This window comes from Odontomachus brunneus, unplaced genomic scaffold (genome assembly GCF_010583005.1).
Source record: "Odontomachus brunneus isolate Ranch 3 - 2012 unplaced genomic scaffold, Obru_v1 Obru_scaffold_199, whole genome shotgun sequence".
Lineage (NCBI taxonomy): Eukaryota > Metazoa > Arthropoda > Insecta > Hymenoptera > Formicidae > Odontomachus > Odontomachus brunneus.
Genome location: NW_022639649.1, coordinates 470,158 through 488,566, shown reverse-complemented (window position 1 = coordinate 488,566; position 18,409 = coordinate 470,158). Strand labels below are relative to the sequence as shown.

General features: G+C 31.8%; 3 protein-coding genes across 3 annotated transcripts; all 3 read left to right on the top strand.

Annotated features, from left to right (window-relative positions):
- The first annotated feature begins 119 nt into the window (after nt 1-119).
- Nucleotides 120-4,826, top strand: LOC116851995. Its single transcript, XM_032831937.1, has 9 exons — nt 120-519; nt 1,625-1,744; nt 1,863-1,980; nt 2,141-2,405; nt 2,537-2,647; nt 2,707-2,797; nt 3,130-3,275; nt 4,088-4,220; nt 4,588-4,826. The coding sequence occupies exons 1-9, from the start codon at nt 376-378 to the stop codon at nt 4,639-4,641; spliced, it is 1,182 nt and encodes a 393-aa protein (XP_032687828.1). The 5' UTR covers nt 120-375; the 3' UTR covers nt 4,642-4,826.
- An 895-nt stretch (nt 4,827-5,721) lies between these two features.
- Nucleotides 5,722-10,961, top strand: LOC116852026. Its single transcript, XM_032831986.1, has 9 exons — nt 5,722-5,751; nt 8,249-8,379; nt 8,624-8,756; nt 9,414-9,418; nt 9,959-10,075; nt 10,165-10,255; nt 10,454-10,599; nt 10,685-10,817; nt 10,908-10,961. Exons 1-9 carry the CDS (start codon nt 5,722-5,724, stop codon nt 10,959-10,961), a joined length of 840 nt encoding a protein of 279 aa, XP_032687877.1.
- A 5,494-nt stretch (nt 10,962-16,455) lies between these two features.
- Nucleotides 16,456-17,056, top strand: LOC116851992 (odorant receptor 4-like). Its single transcript, XM_032831933.1, has 3 exons — nt 16,456-16,523; nt 16,700-16,832; nt 16,908-17,056. Exons 1-3 carry the CDS (start codon nt 16,459-16,461, stop codon nt 16,959-16,961), a joined length of 252 nt encoding a protein of 83 aa, XP_032687824.1. The 5' UTR covers nt 16,456-16,458; the 3' UTR covers nt 16,962-17,056.
- Nucleotides 17,057-18,409: the final 1,353 nt, after the last annotated feature.

The window sequence follows — 18,409 nt, the reverse complement described above, 5'->3', positions numbered from 1 at the left end:
TGGAAACGTTTGACTGCGAGGTGATAACTGCGCAGTCCTCCGTCGACAAATATCCTCGCTAATGTTTTCTCGATGAGAAATAAACGTCCATTATTTTAAATTACGTTTGTATTCAATCGATCACGTAATCACCGAACTCTTCGCCGGCGAATACTCTAAACCGCGAGTGTTCCGGTCGCACGGTGATATTTCTTGCATTACGTTTAAGCCCAGTTTTAGGTCATTTATGTTGTTATATAGTTAGAATAGAAATACAGTCAGGAAAAAATGGAAAATGGGAAGGCCGAAATAACTGACCGAACGGTCGTAAAGTGGGGATGAGCGAAGGCTCGACGAATTTCTCATCGTCAAACATATAGCAGTGCTGGCAGAGAGATGATCTCTATACAGACTCAACACTTTAACATCAATCGAATCCTTCTGCTTGCGATTGGCTTATGGCCTTATCAGCAGTCGAGACTCGTCCAGTTTCAAGTAATCTTCATCTTCGGGATTCTGACGAGCTCCATTGTATTCCAGGTAAGTGAATTCGCGCTGCTAGTTATGAAAATCGTTTATCTTTGTGTCTAGTTGTAGTAGTTTATTACCATTCAGCTACAAAGCCAAGAAGGGGATCTTTATGTCTAGTATAAATGTAATTATACGCAGAGAAACCCATATAGCACAAATGTTCAATAGATATCCTAAGAACGTTCTAAGAATATTCGAATATTCTCAGAACGTTCTTAGGATATCTATTGAACATTTGTGCTGTATGGGAAATATTATAATAAAAATTTCAACAAAATTTTTGTAATTTTGTAATATTTTGTAATTTTGTAATATATTAGAGCATGCAGAGAGAGAGAGAGAAAGAGAGAGAGAATTATGTGACCAAAATTACTTTTTATTACAAAATTATTCTAATTACTTGAATATTTTTTGTATCGTATAAAATACCAGATAGATTGTAAAAAATAATTATAATTTTAACGTAATTTTTACTGCTATATTTTCTCCGTGTGTAACACTGATTATATAAACATAATAGGGATATATCCAATTATCAAAGACTGCAGCAACCCGAGTAAAAATGTATCTAGTAGAGCAGATTTTACTAGCTAGACTAATAGCTAAATAGTAATCACTAGATAAGTTTTCTAGCCAGTTACCAGCTCGTGACTGGCTAAGTATTCTTACTCAGTCTTTTGAATGTCAGAACTATCTAGTGACTACCAGTTACATAGATAGTAGCTAGATGAAAAAGATTACACAGTAACGAGATAGAAAATCATCGGTAAATCCTGAATAGAAATTGGATATCAGAACTGTCTAATAACTGTACCAATTATAGTTACAATTTACTTCCAATTACAATTTAATTACAATTTGTATCCAGCTACCAGATAATTTTTCTGGTACAATCACTAGGAGAATTGAGCGTTACATTCCTAGTTAGTAGCGATATAAAACCCAACTTTTCTGTGTCATTACTAGACAATAACTAGATTCAATTTTTGCTCGGGAATGCGATTATAAGCGCCTCGCTGTGTTGTAAGGTATCTAAGAATGCAGTTGACTGTTTCAAGCTTGCATTGTTCAAGCATCTTTTATGTTATGTTTTAAATAAATTTATCACTTGCAGCTTACAGCCTTTTTAACCACAGAATGTACTCCGGAGTTTGTTATCAACGTTCTTTCTATCACGTGTATCTCCATCATTTATCTTATTAAATATAACGCATTTCGCATTAACATTCACAATGTAAGTCAAGCATTTGTATTGATCTCTATAAATGATTCTGATAAATAAATTCTTATTTTACACAATCTCGTCACAATGTCGTAACAAAGATCTAATATAAATTCTTCTTCGTTGGTAGACAAAATATTTATTGGAGGAGCTTCAACAAATTTGCAACGAACTAAAAGACGAAAATGAAATTGCTATTATAAAGAATTATGGATGTAGCGCGAGACGTTATACGATTATACTCATATGTAAGAGAATATCTATTAATTTTTAGCTTGGAAAAAAACCTTTAATGAAGTAATGTCAATCTGGAAAACATTGACAATATTGAACTTTGCGACAATACAATGTACTGGGAAATTAAAAGCACAGCTACACTTTTATGATTACTTTCTTGAATATTCTCAGTGCTCGCGATGTGCTACGTAGTTGCTGTTAATGTCCAGCCGATTTGGCCGCGCATATTTGGCTTTCTTCTGTTCTTGAACGATTCTCGATCACGTAGCGCGATTCAAGTCACGACGGAATATTTTGTCGACCAAGAAAAATATTTCTATTTGATCATGCTGCACATGAACGCGTCCTTTTGCATTGGAACACTCGCGACGGTCGCGTCAGCAGCGATGTTCTTAACGTACTTCAAACATGCCTGCGGAATATTTAAAATTGCCAGGTAAAGAAGTGAGTTTAAAAGCGAAGTTTACAAATGGATTAACGGACATTTAAACCGCAAGTGAAACTTTTCTTGTTCTTTCTAACAGACTTGAATATACTGTATAATTATAGCAAGAATATTGTTTATAGTTACCGAATGGAGCAAGCCATAAATAACGATATCTTACAAAATGTCAAGGATAAGGTAATGATTTGTGAGAAAATAATTTACGCTGTGGATATTCACCGAAAATCTTTAAGGTATTCATTCGACGGTACAGTAATGGTATGCGCGTTAACATACCCTCTTGTTCTTGAAGGTTCACCAAATTTGTTGTAACCAGTTTCGAGGGAATGTTCTTTTGTATATTGGCGGTTGGTGTGGCCTGTTTGAGTCTCAACCTTTTCCGCGTGAGTCTTTTTGCTATTCAATATATTTCCGAACAACCAATGTATAATATATAATACTTCATAATATCAAAATTCAAAAGATCTATATGAATAAAACACAACATGTACGATGGAGAAGTCATAAGAATGATGAGTGATGTTATTTCAAGTCGTGCCAATTTTAAAATCGCTAAACCGCGAAATTGCAAATGTTCCACGAAACATAGTGAAATTAGCGTGTGCGTCCTGTTCTTTTATTTCTTATATTCTCACTTTTTTTTACGAAACTCGTCTATCTAAAGAATAACTGATCATCAGATAAAGGGATTTATGTGACAACCGTGGATGCTTAGACTTTTCAGCTTGTATCGTTCGGGAATGATATCGAGGAGCTATTGTTACATCTGTCGCTCGTAATTTCAATTCTTTTATACTTGTACCTAATGAGCTACGTCGCGCAAGAAGTCACGGATCACAATAAACATGTGTTCGAGACTGTGTAAGAGAATCATCGCATTATTATGCATGTACAATAGCCCGAGCAAAAATTGAATCTAATGACTGTCTAGTAATGATATAGAAAAGCTGGGTCTTACATGGCTACTAGCTAGGAATGTAACGCTCACTTCTCCTAGTGGCTGCACCAGAAAAATTATCTAGTAGCTGGATACAAAAAAGTAATTGTAACTATAATTGGTTACTACAGTTACTAGACAGTTCTGATATCTAATTTCTATTCAGGATTTACGGATGATTTTCTATCTCGTTACTGTGTAATCTTTTTCATCTAGCTACTATCTATGTAATTGGTATAGTCACTAGATAGTCCTGACATTCAAAAGACTGAGTAGGAATATTTAGCCAGTCACGAGCTGGTGACTGGCTAGAAAACTTATCTAGTCATTACTATCTAACTACTAGTCTTGAAATCTGTCCTACTAGATACATTTTTACTCGGGAATGTGGCGCATGTGTGTCCATTTTACAAAATAGAATAATCCACACAATTATTGGCATTCTCCTTAAACATTGGCACTTTAGAAAAACCTAGTCTTTCTCGCGACTAGCGGCAGATCAGTTTTAAGTATGAAATTTTCTTTTGAAATCATAGAGTGCCTGCAAAAAGTTTAAAAAAATCTTATATTTGAAAACTTTACTGATAATATACTGACTGATCAATAATTGTGTGATTTACTCGTAAGATGGATGCGTGCACGCTGGAAATTTAGAAAAACTTTTATTTCAACGATTTTACTTAAATTTTCACATTATTCCTTTTCCTTTAATTATCAGTATCCTATACTTTCGTAGATACAACGTTCAGTGGTACATAGCCCCAGTGGATATACAAAGGATGATACTGTTTCTATTACAAATTGGCATCAAGGATCTCAAACTGAAACTCGGCGGGCTAATCGTGGCATCTTTAGAGAGTGCCTCCACGGTGAGAGAAATTTTTCATATACATAGTTAAACGGCCTTTAATTAAATTTAATCGTCATTTAAATGACCCTTAATTAAATTTGCTAAATTCAATTGTTAATTAAGCGATCTTTGATTTTTTTCGCTCATATCAATCCTGAGTTAAGCTTCAATTTATTAATTGAATTCGTTAAAATCAATCATCAACTGAATGGTTTTTTATTAAATTTACTCAATTTAATCATCAGTTAATTGAGTCGAAACATATTTGTTCAAATTATTGAATTGAAAAAAATTTAAATGATATTTTTACAACTCTGATTACAAAATCTACTCAACGCGATGCACTATGTATGAACAAGTGCAAACGAGGACGTATTTTGTTACAGATCACGAGCACCTCCCTTTCTTATTTTACCGTCCTTTATTCTACATGGCAATAAGGATCGACCAATAATGTTGCAAAATAATACTAGTGTAAAATCTGATTAAACAACAAGACAAAAAAAGAAAGAGAGAAGGAGAAATATTTGGTTAAAAGCCTTACTGACCTGTTCAATTCCTACGAACAAAATTATGGAAACATATAACTAAGAAGATGCAAAAAGGAGCAGAAAACAAAAACAATTCTAACACAATGTGACATATATATATGTATATAGTTTTTTATACAAAAACTCAATTTAATCATCAGTTAATTGAGTCGAAACATATTTGTTCAAATTATTGAATTGAAAAAAATTTAAATGATATTTTTACAACTCTGATTACAAAATCTACTCAACGCGATGCACTATGTATGAACAAGTGCAAACGAGGACGTATTTTGTTACAGATCACGAGCACCTCCCTTTCTTATTTTACCGTCCTTTATTCTACATGGCAATAAGGATCGACCAATAATGGTTAGAATTGTTTTTTACAAAAACAATTCTAACACAATGTGACATATATATATGTATATAGTTTTTTATCAGCGACGAAATTCGATAGCTTAAATTCGAGATAGGACGACATTTTACGGAAAAGCCGGCCTAATATACGAGTGTATGCACTAGAATAAATGCATGAAAAAAAAACTCGTCACTCGAAAGCGACTGCATCTGCACAATTTTCAATCACTAAGTTATATCTTCATGAATATTTTTCTATAGGAAATAAATGCAAATTGAAAAATTCCTCTTGTGTCGAATCGACGATTTAATGTAACGAATTATTTTTCCTCAAAAAGTATTCTGTCGCATGCATCCCAATTTTAGAGTTGCAATTCGTGCTCTGAAGAATATAACAATATCAAAATATAAAGATAATACTATTAATTTTGCGAAAAGACAACGAGGTCTTTCACTAGAACATCAGTGGACTAATTACAGCATGTTTGGAGAACTTTTCTGCGGTAGAAAATTTATTGTGCGTCAAGGTACGTACACATAAAGTAATCAACACAAAATAAGCAACATAAAAACATTGCCTGTTATTTAGCACATTGATATCGTATTTACCGTCATGTATTCGATCCAACGATGATCACGCCAGGATCTGCTATTCGAAAGGTATAATGTTACGATAACAAGATTTCTAACTAACTACTTTTATCTGCGTTAACATTATTATCTGTAATAAGTTAGGCTGTATCGTTGAAAAGAAATTATATAACATGTATTATACATGTAACTGCGATTCTTCTTACATTAAACCTACCCAAAAGTTACACTCCAATTTTTTTCTAATTTGGCACAAATGTAGAAGTACAAAAAATATTTAGGTCATATTTTTTCACTTTGAGTTTCACGGGCAGTTTTTAATGTTCTTACTTCTATCATCAAGTGCAACAAAAATGTATAAGAAATAAAATTGAATACAAGATATAGGCGTTTTTGGTTTACTGATTATAAATATGAAGTCGAATGTGTAAAATTATTTAATAAATAAATAATTATATTTATAATTATAATTAATATAATTATAATTAAATTATAAATAATAAATAATTATAAATTATAAATTATAAATTATAAATTATAAATAATTATAAATAATAAAATGTTTAAACAAAACATGTAAAAAGTTAAAAAAAATTATTTCTTGGTTTGGCCGAGATTTGAACCACATTTTTTACTAATTTAGCACACATTTGAAATTTTTCGGTTGAAATCTCGGCTAAAGAAATTTAGAATGTTTCGTGTCTCAGCTATACCGATTTTGTCAAAATTTTAATTAAAATTGCCGGATTTCTCTCTCTCTCTCTCTCTCTCTCTCTCTCTCTCTCTCTCTCTCTCTCTCTCTCTCGGTTTAGTCGAGATTCGAACCATTTTTTATTAATTTAGCACAGATTTAAAATATTTCCGCCGGAATCTTGGCTAGAGAAATTTAGAATGGTTCGTGTCTCAGCTATGCCGATTTTGTTAAAATTATTTAACTGTATCTTCCATTCAATTTTATTTCTTACGCATTTTTACACTTATTGATGATAGGAGTGAGAACATTAAAAAGTTATAAATTGCCCGTGGAACAAAGAAGCAAAGTAGGCCAAACAAGCTAAGCTGAAAAAATATGATCTAAATATTTTTTGTGCTAAATTAGAAAAAAATCGGAGTGTACCTTTTGGGTAAGTTTACTTGTTAAAAAGAAATATAATAACAATGATAACAGTAATCTTAGTAATAAAATAACAGAACGTAAAACTGAACGAATTCAACTGAACGACTCTTCTATCAAAAGCCAGACGTGTGTATTTTACGAGAGCACGCACTGAACTGAAGCATATGTGCAGCGTTACGAGAGGGTGACACCGCATGCGCAAAAATTCGTTAAGGGGGGTTTCACCCTTGGCTAGTGTTACATTGTGAGAAATACACATCTGACAAATTTCTTTAATCGTCTCATCGATCGTTTAATTTGTTCTTTTATTTCCACCCTCGAAAATACAAAAATTATGAGTGCTAACGATATGACGGAGACGAGACGATTTTCCGTAAATTTTTTTATTGCATAAAATTGCGTTAAAATGTATTAACCATTTGACTGGCATGGGCGCCAAAAGGCGCATCTCTGTTCGTGCCACAACTGGCACGCGCGCCAAATGTCGCGCGCTTTATGCGAGAAGAAACTCGCCTTACTTCTATACTGGAAATATATTACTGAACTTAAAAGGTTACTAATGTTATGTTTTTGACATCAAGGAATCCAAATTTGATGTCAAAATTAAAGAATTTTCAAACCACGATGCATTATCGTCTGTTTAATACGCACAGAAAATTCTTTCTTTTATATTGATTTGAGAACTAAGATTATACTTTTATAATATTATTTGTTAAGTCAAATTGTAATAAACATTTCTAAAACATATAAACGTAGTTAACTTTTGCTGGTAATATGAATCACGACCCCGGAGTATAATCTTAGTTCTCAAATCAATGTAAAAGAAAGAATTTTCCGTGAATATTAAACAGACGATAATGCATCGGGGTTTAAAAATTCTTTAATTTTTATATAAAATTTGGATTCCTCGATGTCGAAAACATAAGATTAATAACTTTTTAAATTCAATAATATATTTCCAGCATAGAAGTAAGGCGAGTTTCTTCTCGCATAAAGCGCGCGACATTTGGCGCGCGTGCCAGTCAAGTGGTGAAGAAAAGAGAGAAAACGATGGCATATTTTATCGATAGGCCGAATAGAGGGGATAACGGAGTTTTATTTACATTTTCACGCTCAAATGCGTCTTAGCAATCGGGGAAAGATGCCACTTTTCGATCCGAGTAAGAATTTCAAAATCAATCTCTTACTCGCTGTCGGACTGTGGCTATATAAGCGATCGAAATTCATTCTTGTTCAATTGATCTTGAATATCAACATTATGATAAGCTTTATTACATTTCAGGTATACTGATGTTTTTACATTGTATCACGTACTAAATTTCTTAGACGCTTAATATCATTTATTTGTTCAAAAAATTTCATACCATAAAAAATATACCAGACGGATGCTGCATGCGTGAAAATATTAAGTACTCACATGTCCGTAAAAATTTTATGATCTTGTTTCAGACCTTACAGATTGTGATACTTGGTGGTGACACGGAAGAGCTTTTGCTTTACCTCTCTTATACTATGGTCACCTTCACATACATGTTCATAGGCAACTATATTGGACAACGGATCATAATGACCACGTGTTCGTAACCACGTAAAAGTAATTTCCATACGCCGCTTGAAATTATTATTAATATATATTAATATATATTCCATTGATCGTCGTGTGACTAATAGTGAGACTGAAATTAAACAAAATTTCCAAATTACGCATATGTTGTAACATTCATATGTCTGTTATTTCCAAATTATTAATTTGAGAACGACAAAAAAATGTGACTATAGTGCACCGGTTGTTGACTTCTCTTATTACTTCTCGTGATTTTACAGCTACAACGTCCAATGGCATAAGGCACTTTTGCACATGCAGAAGATCATACTGTTTCTCCTGCAAAGAGGCAACAAGACTTTCAGCCTCAGCGTTGGTGGATTAGTTACAGTGTCCTTGGAAACTTTTGTATCGGTAAGAAGTATTTTTACACTGTGTGTAAAAATATGTACGTTGAAAGCATATTCCACGCACAAGCGACACGAAGGAAAATGTTTCTTGTTGCAGTTAGTTAGTGTCTGTCTCCTATTTCACTTTCATCTTTTCCAACAATGATTCCGTAAGGCTCTATCACTTGTCAAGATGCCAAAATTTGACAAAAGTGATACCTGTCTGTCATCATGTTACTACTCACGTGATATGAATTTGTCTCTTTTGTTGAAAAGAAATCTTACACCTTGCATTTTGGGATTGAATTTTCTGCGAAAATAATGATGCAAGACCTAGCGACACTTGTGTGTTGTTAATTACTGATAAGTGATATATTTTACCACAAGTAAAACTAAAGGCTCCGAGATCGTTCAAATATAATATTCAGAAACATCATACACAAAAAGAGTAACTATCTATCTATAGAAAGAGGCTTGTGAAAGCTCTCAGCTGCAATTTTTACCGTGGCTTCGTTGTTAATATATCAATATATAATACCGACCAACCGACCCACTTTTCAAAGGTGAGACATGTGTATCTTACGAGGGTACGCACTGGAATGAAGCGTACGGCACTACGAGAGGATGAGAGCGCTTGCGCAACATTCGTTAAGGGGAATTTCTAAGACTCAATCTACAATAGGTACAGTAAGTTTTAGTAAGCCGTAAGAAATTGAAGAATCACAATTGATTATTCTTCTATAAGTCGACAGTGATTAGTCAATTTCTTACGACTTAAAGCTTACTACACCGGGATATAAAGCCAGTGGTACATAGAAAAACTTAAGAAATAAGACGTAAGCAATAAAGAAATTGACCAATCACAACCGACTATTCTTTTTACGGTCAAAAAATAATTAACTGTGATTGGTCAATTTGCTTAATATACTTTCATTATTTCACATAAATTTAAGCCAAATTTAAAGATTAATTATGAAATTAAAAAAATATATAGTTTTAGATAATCAAGTTTTCCATAAGAAATTCCTAATTTTTTTTTATATGTTTTTTTTACTTTTAACTGAGTTAGTATTTTATTTGAGTAACTTTTAATGTAAACTCAATTATTTTATTGCAAACTAACTTTTAACTTAACTCAGTTAAAAACAAAAAGTAACTTACCCAACCCTGTCTTTAACTAATTCGCGCGGATGAAAGGAATGATTACCACAAAAAAATTACTTGCAGTTATCGTCTCGAACAGTCAATCCAGGTCAACGTACAACATAATATTAACGTGGAAGACGTAATTATGATATATAACAAAATTGTTTGCGCCATCAACATTCATCGTAAAGCTATGATGTTGGTATTCATTCGATAATGCATATGCAATACATGTAATTTCGAAAACCAAAAATGGACCACAAATAAAATTTCTGATGTTCTTAAAGGATCTGCACTTTAATGATGAAGGAGTTTGAGGGAATTTACTGCATAATAATAGTGATATTAGTCTGTGGTATGAGCCTAAATCTATATCAAGTGAGTTTTAATGTGTTATATGTGTTATACTTAAAACATCTTTAGACAATAAATCTCAATCTTTATATCTCTATACACTCCTCGAAAATCCATCTTTACTGAAACAGCCATATATTATTTTCTTTCTTTTATAATGTGAAACTCATTTTACTTCAAACAAGATATTTTTTTAAGGATAATGTCACAATAGCTTCTCAGATTTTTCAGATTATATCGTTTGAGAATGATCGTGCGAAAATCTTTATGCATTTCGGTTACGTGATCGCTATTCTTCTATATTTATTCATGAGCAACTACTCCGCACAACAAATTACGGATCATAATAACGATGTATATGCCGCTGTGTAAGACTGTATAAATATTATTATCAGTACATTTTATTTTCGTCTCGTTTACAGAGATCGAGCTTATTCAATCTCCGTTTTGCAAATACAACACTCGCTGGTACGTAGCACCATTGCACATACAGAAGCTAGTACTGTTACTACTGCAGAGAGGCAATAAGCCGTTTTATTTGACCATCGGTAAAGTTTTCGTTGCATCGTTAGAAGGTTTCGCCACGGTGAGAAATATATAATTTTTTAACAAAATATGTTCTCAACAACGCGTGGACTTGAAATAAGACTACACAAAGCAAAATTTTTTATTGCAGTTAACAAGTTTGTCCATGTCTTACTTCACTGTCATATATTCTACGCAACAATGATGCAATTGTCTAATGATTAATAGAGCAGAATAACGTAGAAGAATAACATAGGTAGATGTAAAAGATAAAATATTATTTAATTTCCTGTTAATAAACAAAGTAATCGATTGCGATATTATATAATGTCGACTGCAAAATCCGTTTTTCCATTTCTTTTTCTTAGAAAAATCTTACCTCTCTCGCTATTTATGGTACAAAAAAATTATTATACTTTATACTTTACACTTCATCCGCAATGATTTCCCATAGATAACAAAAGAGCAAGTCCAATTCATGGATCGTTTCCGTTATAGTCAAACTCTTACGAACGTGCACGTTACAATGAGACAAAATTATATACATTGTGTAAAGAGTGAATATCCCGAGCAAATATTGAATCTAGTGATTGTCTAGTAATGACACAGAAAAGTTATAAAGGGTCTTATATTGCTACTAGCTAGGAATGTAACGCTCATTTCTCCTAGTAGCTGTACCAGAAAAATTATCTAGTAGCTAGATACAAGAAAATAACTTGTAACTATCAATGGTACAGTTACTAAACAGTTCTGATGTCCAAGTTCTATTCAGTATCTACCGATGATTTTCTATCTCGTTACTGTGTAATCTTTTTCATCTAGCCACTATCTATGTAATTGGTATAGTTATTAGATAGTCCTGACATTCAAAAACTGAGTAGGAATATTCAGTAACGAGCTAGTGACTGGCTAAATAATGATGATATTTTATGATGGCTAAGAATGAAATAAACATATCTATTTCTACACAAAATATTAGAACTTCCCACAAAAAAAAGAAAAAATAAATTGAATTTTTGACCTCTTAAGGAGTAGCTAAAGAAGTATGATGATTTTCAAAAATGTCGATAATGTAGAAACAATCATCAAAACATGTCAGATAAGCATGGACACGATTACGCTGCAAATTATTTGTGTATATAAATTTTATAATTAAATGTATATAAATAATGTGTATATAAATGTATGTTCCTCTGTATTATCGTATTTAGCAGGAAACATAAACATAATATTGCAGATTCATCTTTGCAACGTTCGTGTAAATGTAGAACGGAATGAGGTGAACATAAAAATCGCATTCTCGTTAATATCTCATGTAAAGTAACGATGAAATGGATATAACATCGCAGTTTTTGTTACTGAAAATGGTTGAAACGTTATCGTAAAACAATTTACTTCGCGATAACGGCCGACACTTCACAAAAGATGTAATAGATATACTAGACATGTCTAAAAATGTTCGTGCTTTAACGCTTTCTGCGTAAATCTAATTTTGAGATCGACGTTTACTATCAAATATCAAAAATACGTTAAGTAACACGCAATATGTTTTATATTTTATATAAAATATTCCCCACGTCATAACACACGATAAAACACAAAACCAATCGACGGAGCAACGTTCTTTTCAACGCGAACGAACATGTGTACTTCATGAATGTACACACCATACTGCAGCACGCGAGAAGACGAGGCTGAAAAAGGGCGACTACGCTTGCGCGGTCTTCGATCCAAAAATTACTACATGATTGCTGTCTATAGAAAATAAGCATCCGTTAAATTTCATTCGGTGCGAAAGCAATTGCTTAGCTGCCGACTATTATTCTACCAAAGTTATATTGCGAGAGTACCCGTCTCATAGAGTTTTTATGTTTCTTTATACTGCATTCACGCATATTTAGATAGTTTTCGTGGAATATACATTTAGAAAGAAAAGATAAAATTAAAGAAAATTAAAGAAAAAACGAGAGCCTATTTTATTGATGGGTCATTACGAAGGACCCCCCCAAGCAAACTGTTTCTATTTTTCTACGGTTAAACGCGCCTCAACTTTCGCGAAGAGAAAATGAGTGTCGATTTATATAAGCGTATTAGTGCTACTCGTGCTCTTTTACTCGTGGTTGGTTTATGGCCTTATCATCAATCAAAGTTTACTCAAATTCAACGACTGTTAATCTTTAGTATTTTATCGAGCTTTATTGCATTTCAAGTATGTAAATATTTCTCGTTATAAATCTTTACAGTTATTACATTAAGAAATAATTACGTAAAAAATTATATCAAAAATATACAGCGAATTGTAAAAAAATTTCAATAAATCTGGTATCTTATAGAATTATACAAAATTATGGCCAAAATTCCTATATATTTATTTAAAAAATATTATACTTGTTACTACAAAAGTATTGTAATTATTCCAATATTTTTTTATATGTTACACAAGTGCTTGGATTAAAATTAAAGAAAAGATTAAAAAATTAAAGGTGTTAACTAGAGAAGATTTGTGCATTATTCCGCACAATAATATAGGGTAAACTCAAGTATTATGGCCATACGGAAAGGATGGCCATAGGCTGTATATTCTCTAATAATTGCAAAACAATGCGTTTGTGTAATCAGTCACAAAGATAATCGATATTTATAGTATATTTGCATATATTCTTCGAAATAGCAAAATTATAAATATTATATTATATTTTTATTTTTGAGTGCCTATAAAATTTCTCATGTGTCCACTAAAAATTGCTGTAACGTCGAATAAATTACAGTTAAGCTATCGCAATCAAGATACGTGAAGTTAGATACGTGAAGCAGGTATGTAAATTGTAACATGCGTTTATACTTCCGTTTTCACTATTTATATATAAATATTATAGCCGTCTTTTACTCACATTTTGGGTAATATAGCCCAATATCATTTTATGAACATTAATAAAACGAAAGTCGTTATGTTCCAAAAATTACTTTCAATATTACAGTAATAAAATCTCATGTGCAATATGTTTTGATCAAAAGAATGCATTTAGAATTTAAGTTTTGTAAAAGAAGTTTTTATTTTATATGTGTATTATATTCTTCACAAATAATATGTTTTAAATATCTTATATTAAAATAAATATGTTAAATTGTGTTTTTTATTATTTTATAAAATAATAGATACAGAAACTTGAACATAAAATATGTATGGATCATTTATTCCTTTATGGCCATCTTATCTGAAAAATTTAGATAAGATGGCCAATGTTCATGTTTTGATATTTTTGTAATAAACAGTTTTACTGAAGTATTTTCTTTTTAACTCTGATGGTATTATGTACTATAGGCTTCAGTGAAGTAATGTGCCAAACGCTATTGAAAAATAACGATAAGAAATGTATGTATGTATTTTTGTATGTATTTTTTTTTTTAAGTATGGCCATCTTTTCCGAGTTTATCCTAAAAATTTTCTTTCGTTTATAACTAAAAATCTACGCGGTTGTCTGTAACATGATATAGGATTATTTTTGTTCAGTTTAACCTTATGTATAAGTATGTAACGACAAACAACGTGAAAAATATTCATTTACCGTTTGATTTTTTAGGCTTTCGCGGTATTTATACTTATTAGATTTGGAAACAAAATCTAATATTCATCTACCGTATCGGGCGCGATAGTTCACTAATCTTCTTTAATTAATATGTCGAGATTTATTGCGAATATTGCAAAGCGGTACAAAGCGGTACAAAGCGGTATAACTTTCGTGTTCACCTCAATCCGTTCTACGTCCTAACAAAAACTGCGAATTAGAGTCTGAGACGCCTTGTATATACAGTGTATTCCGAAATATTTTTTAAAACTCCTAATAATATTCCATTATAACTATAATCTTCTCATCACGTTCTTATGTAAAAAAAATAAATACTTATTCTCGATTATCAACAAATGCTAAACGACTACAGCAATTTCATATTACGTTCTAACAAAAAATTGATTACTTTTAGTTTACAACGGTTCTGACTGCAGAATGCACTCCTTACTTCATGATTAAACTTTTTTCTTCAGTGTTACTTTTTATTGTTTGTTTATTAATCTATAGCTCGTTCTGGTTTCATACCTCGAATGTGAGTTACGCTTTTATAATGAACTGTTCAATACTTATATCCGATAAGTTTAAAATTGCACGCGAAATTTCATTCCAAAGTTCACAATAACGATATTAATTTTTATTCACACAACAGATAAAGTATTTACTGGAACAAATTCAATATATTTGTTACTACCTCAAAGACGAGAACGAAATCTCTATTATTGACAAATACGCGTCCAGCGCACAACGCAACTCAACTAGAATTATACGTAAGACAAATGTTTTTAATATACAAATCAAAGAAAGTAAAATAGCCAATTAAAATAGACCAAATTTTCGACAAATACTGAGGAATTAACAATATTGTAGCACCAAAGTATTTTTAAAATTTTGATAAGTTTTCATAAGATATCAAGTGAAAGATACTTGAGATAGACTTTAATAAAAATGAATTAATCACATGTACTAAATTTTTTAAATTTTCTTTTCTTTATTTCTATGGTTTTCGCTTTTTACTTATATATTATATTTGCTAATTTCATAAATTAATTAATCTCTCTTTATTGATTCTTAATATAACTTAAGAGTTAATAAAAAGTCCATATGTGTAGCGATTATGTATTTCAGAATTATGTACTATCGATTTACGAAATCTTTTTAAATATTTTTAGTAGTTGGGATTATATTTCTTGTTCTCGTTCATCCAATGTGGCCGCATCTCCTCGACCGTTTCTTTCTTATAAATGACACTACTTCCCATCGTACAATGTTGATCATGACTGAGTATTTTGTTGATCAAGAAAAATATTTGTATTTTATAATGCTGCATATGTATGTAGCCTGTTGTATATGTGTAATTTCGACGGTGGGGACTGGCACGATTTTTATAATATGTTTGGGGCATGCTTGTGGAATGTTGCGAATCGCCAGGTATGAAAAAAACTAAAGAATGAGTACACACGTTTGAAATTTTCAGACAAAATCTTACTTATTAAATATATGTTATTTAATATCTCTAAAGAATTTATCTACGGAAGGGATTGATAAACAAATAAAGAGAAAGAGAGAGAAAGAGAGAGAGAGAGAGAGAAAGAGTGGGAGAGGGAGAGAGAGAGAAATATAATTAGGACAATGGAATTTTTTAGTTACCGTATCATGCGAGCAATGGAGATCGATACTCGACTGGAGATTAAGAAGAGTTGTCGACTTATAAAGCAGGAAATCACGATTTATAAAGGCATTCTTTTCGCTATTGATATTCATCGAAAAACTTTAAAGTTAATATTTATACAATAATTAATATGTATGATATTAATATTAATTAATATTAATATTTTGCAATTATTTCAGTTTTTGCGAGTTTATGGTATCTGCGTTTAAATTTACCATGTGTTTCTCGGGGATCCTCGATGTGATATGTTTGAGCTTCAATATGTTTCAAGTGTGTTTCGTATTTTTTATAACCCGCAAATTATTCTGTCTCACGTTTCTGCATCTCAACGCACCACACATAATTAAACATATCTAAAAAATTTATCACCCTGGGTATTTTAGATTTTTCAGATTGTTACGTTCGGTGGTGAAGTCGAGGAGTTCTTCTTGCATCTATCATACACAATTGCCCTTATTATATATATGTTCTTTTTTAATTATTTAGGCCAAGAAATTACAGATCATAATAACAATATATTTCTCAGCACGTAAGCAATATTGTATGTTCTACAAACACGCTCGTGATTTGTATATGAAACGCCACTGCGCAAATTTATGATAAAGTTAAATTTTACGCAGAAAATATTTTTTACAAAATACTTTGCATACTTAATAAATTCTTTTATTTTTCTCAATCATGAGCTAATAGTTCTTTCCTTTGTAGGTACAATACTTGTTGGTATATGGCACCATTGAGTATACAAAAATTGATATTATTGCTGTTGCAAAGAGGCAATAAACCGTACAGCATGTCTACTGCTGGATTATTTGTTGCATCTATACAATTTTTTGCCAAAGTAAAGAACACAAAATATGTACTTTAATGTGGAATATTTTAAGTAAGACAGCAACAAAAATGAATTTTTTTACAGTTGACGAATGCATCGTTATCTTACTTTACTGTTTTGTACAGCGTCCAGAAATGATAAGAAATATCAGTCGTAGTAAAAATTCTTATATTTCTATTGAATATATGTATGTATGTATATATAAAAAAACATACGCCTTTTCCTTGTGACTGTATCCAACTGATCTTCTAGCAAATTATATAGCGTTATAGAAAAAAATTTTTTAATATAATTTTGATTTGAAGTTAATAAATGTCAAAGTCAAAATTAGTTTGATAGTATCTTTCACGTTTCAACAAATAAAATATTTAAATTTAAACGAGATGAAGACTGTTAGACTAAGGTAATGAAGTATCTAATGGTTCGAGTAACAATTAATTCATTTCAAGGTTGAAATCAACGTAGCACTTGCGTTAATCATAAAAAATAAATAAAATGTGAGTCAAAATATATTTTTATCGGGACAATCAGTTGATATTGTAAAAAATATAATTGATAAAACATATCTCTTTATGCTATCACTTCTGCTTCTCTAAAATCGATTATTACGCAAACCCGTATATAGTGGCTTACAATAGTGAACACTTGATACGCTTCTAACTTCACCAGAAAAAATGTGTTCAAACTATTTCCTAAGCGAGTGTAGCAGACACTCGTAGTAACAGAAAAGTAATTTGTAATTTTTCGAATGAGTTTGTGAATTCTCTGTCTTATCCAAGGGGAGAATTTTACCACATTCAAAACGAGCTCATAAATTCTCCTAAAAATTACATACAATCTTTCTGTCCATAGCAAAGCGTATTACGACGGAATAATATTGCTCAAAAGAGAGCGATAATTACAAGAAAATTTAATAAATAAAGAAAACTGTACAAACCTGCTTGTGTCTTAACACGGCACTGGAATGTTAAACTTGAAAATCGCTGTTTGTTCTCGAAGATTCTCCTCTACTTCACCGGTCATGTTTTCATAAGTGATACAACAGTAAAATCGATCAAACAAACGTTTCTGTTCGCAGTTTGAGATATGTACTTCATGAATACACACTTTACAATGAGACGCGGGAATCCGCGATTCTAAAAAAGGTCGATTGCATTTCCGCGGACTAAGAAAGAAGTATTATTTCGTGCTTGTTATTTCACATAAAACAAAAAATCGTTAAATTTCGTCCGACGAGTTGAATGTTTCACTGGCAAATTAAACTACGAATGTTCCGAGTTTCATCGCAATAGTGATAGTTGGTGCTGCCTTTCGCGTTTCTTTCATAATGTGTCATTAGATATTTCGCGATTAAAGAGAAATCCGCGCTCCAAAAGGGAAGTTGCAAAAATATTCGATAAGGGATGATTGAAGAAAACGCAAAGAAGAAAAATACGCGAAATTTTGCGAATGTTCCCACGGTCAAATGCTCACAAAAAGATGATCTGAATCAAGACTAAGCACTTCGGTCTCAATCGAATTCTTTTGTTCACGATTAACTTATAACCATACTAACAATTAATACTCGTTTGATTTCAAATAATCCT

What these genes read in the sequence shown, in the direction of transcription:
- LOC116851992 (XM_032831933.1), top strand. Translation starts at nt 16,459, where the DNA reads ATGTTCTTTTTTAATTATTTAGGCCAAGAAATTACAGATCATAATAAC. An exon ending in AACAATATATTTCTCAGCAC is followed by an intron (nt 16,524 to 16,699) that starts GTAAGCAATATT and finishes TTTCCTTTGTAG; the next exon opens with GTACAATACTTGTTGGTATA. An exon ending in CTATACAATTTTTTGCCAAA is followed by an intron (nt 16,833 to 16,907) that starts GTAAAGAACACA and finishes ATTTTTTTACAG; the next exon opens with TTGACGAATGCATCGTTATC.
- LOC116851995 (XM_032831937.1), top strand. Translation starts at nt 376, where the DNA reads ATGATCTCTATACAGACTCAACACTTTAACATCAATCGAATCCTTCTG. An exon ending in TTATACGATTATACTCATAT is followed by an intron (nt 1,981 to 2,140) that starts GTAAGAGAATAT and finishes GAATATTCTCAG; the next exon opens with TGCTCGCGATGTGCTACGTA. An exon ending in TGAGTCTCAACCTTTTCCGC is followed by an intron (nt 2,798 to 3,129) that starts GTGAGTCTTTTT and finishes GTGGATGCTTAG; the next exon opens with ACTTTTCAGCTTGTATCGTT.
- LOC116852026 (XM_032831986.1), top strand. Translation starts at nt 5,722, where the DNA reads ATGATCACGCCAGGATCTGCTATTCGAAAG. An exon ending in ATTCATCGTAAAGCTATGAT is followed by an intron (nt 10,076 to 10,164) that starts GTTGGTATTCAT and finishes ATGTTCTTAAAG; the next exon opens with GATCTGCACTTTAATGATGA. An exon ending in AACGATGTATATGCCGCTGT is followed by an intron (nt 10,600 to 10,684) that starts GTAAGACTGTAT and finishes TCCGTTTTGCAA; the next exon opens with ATACAACACTCGCTGGTACG.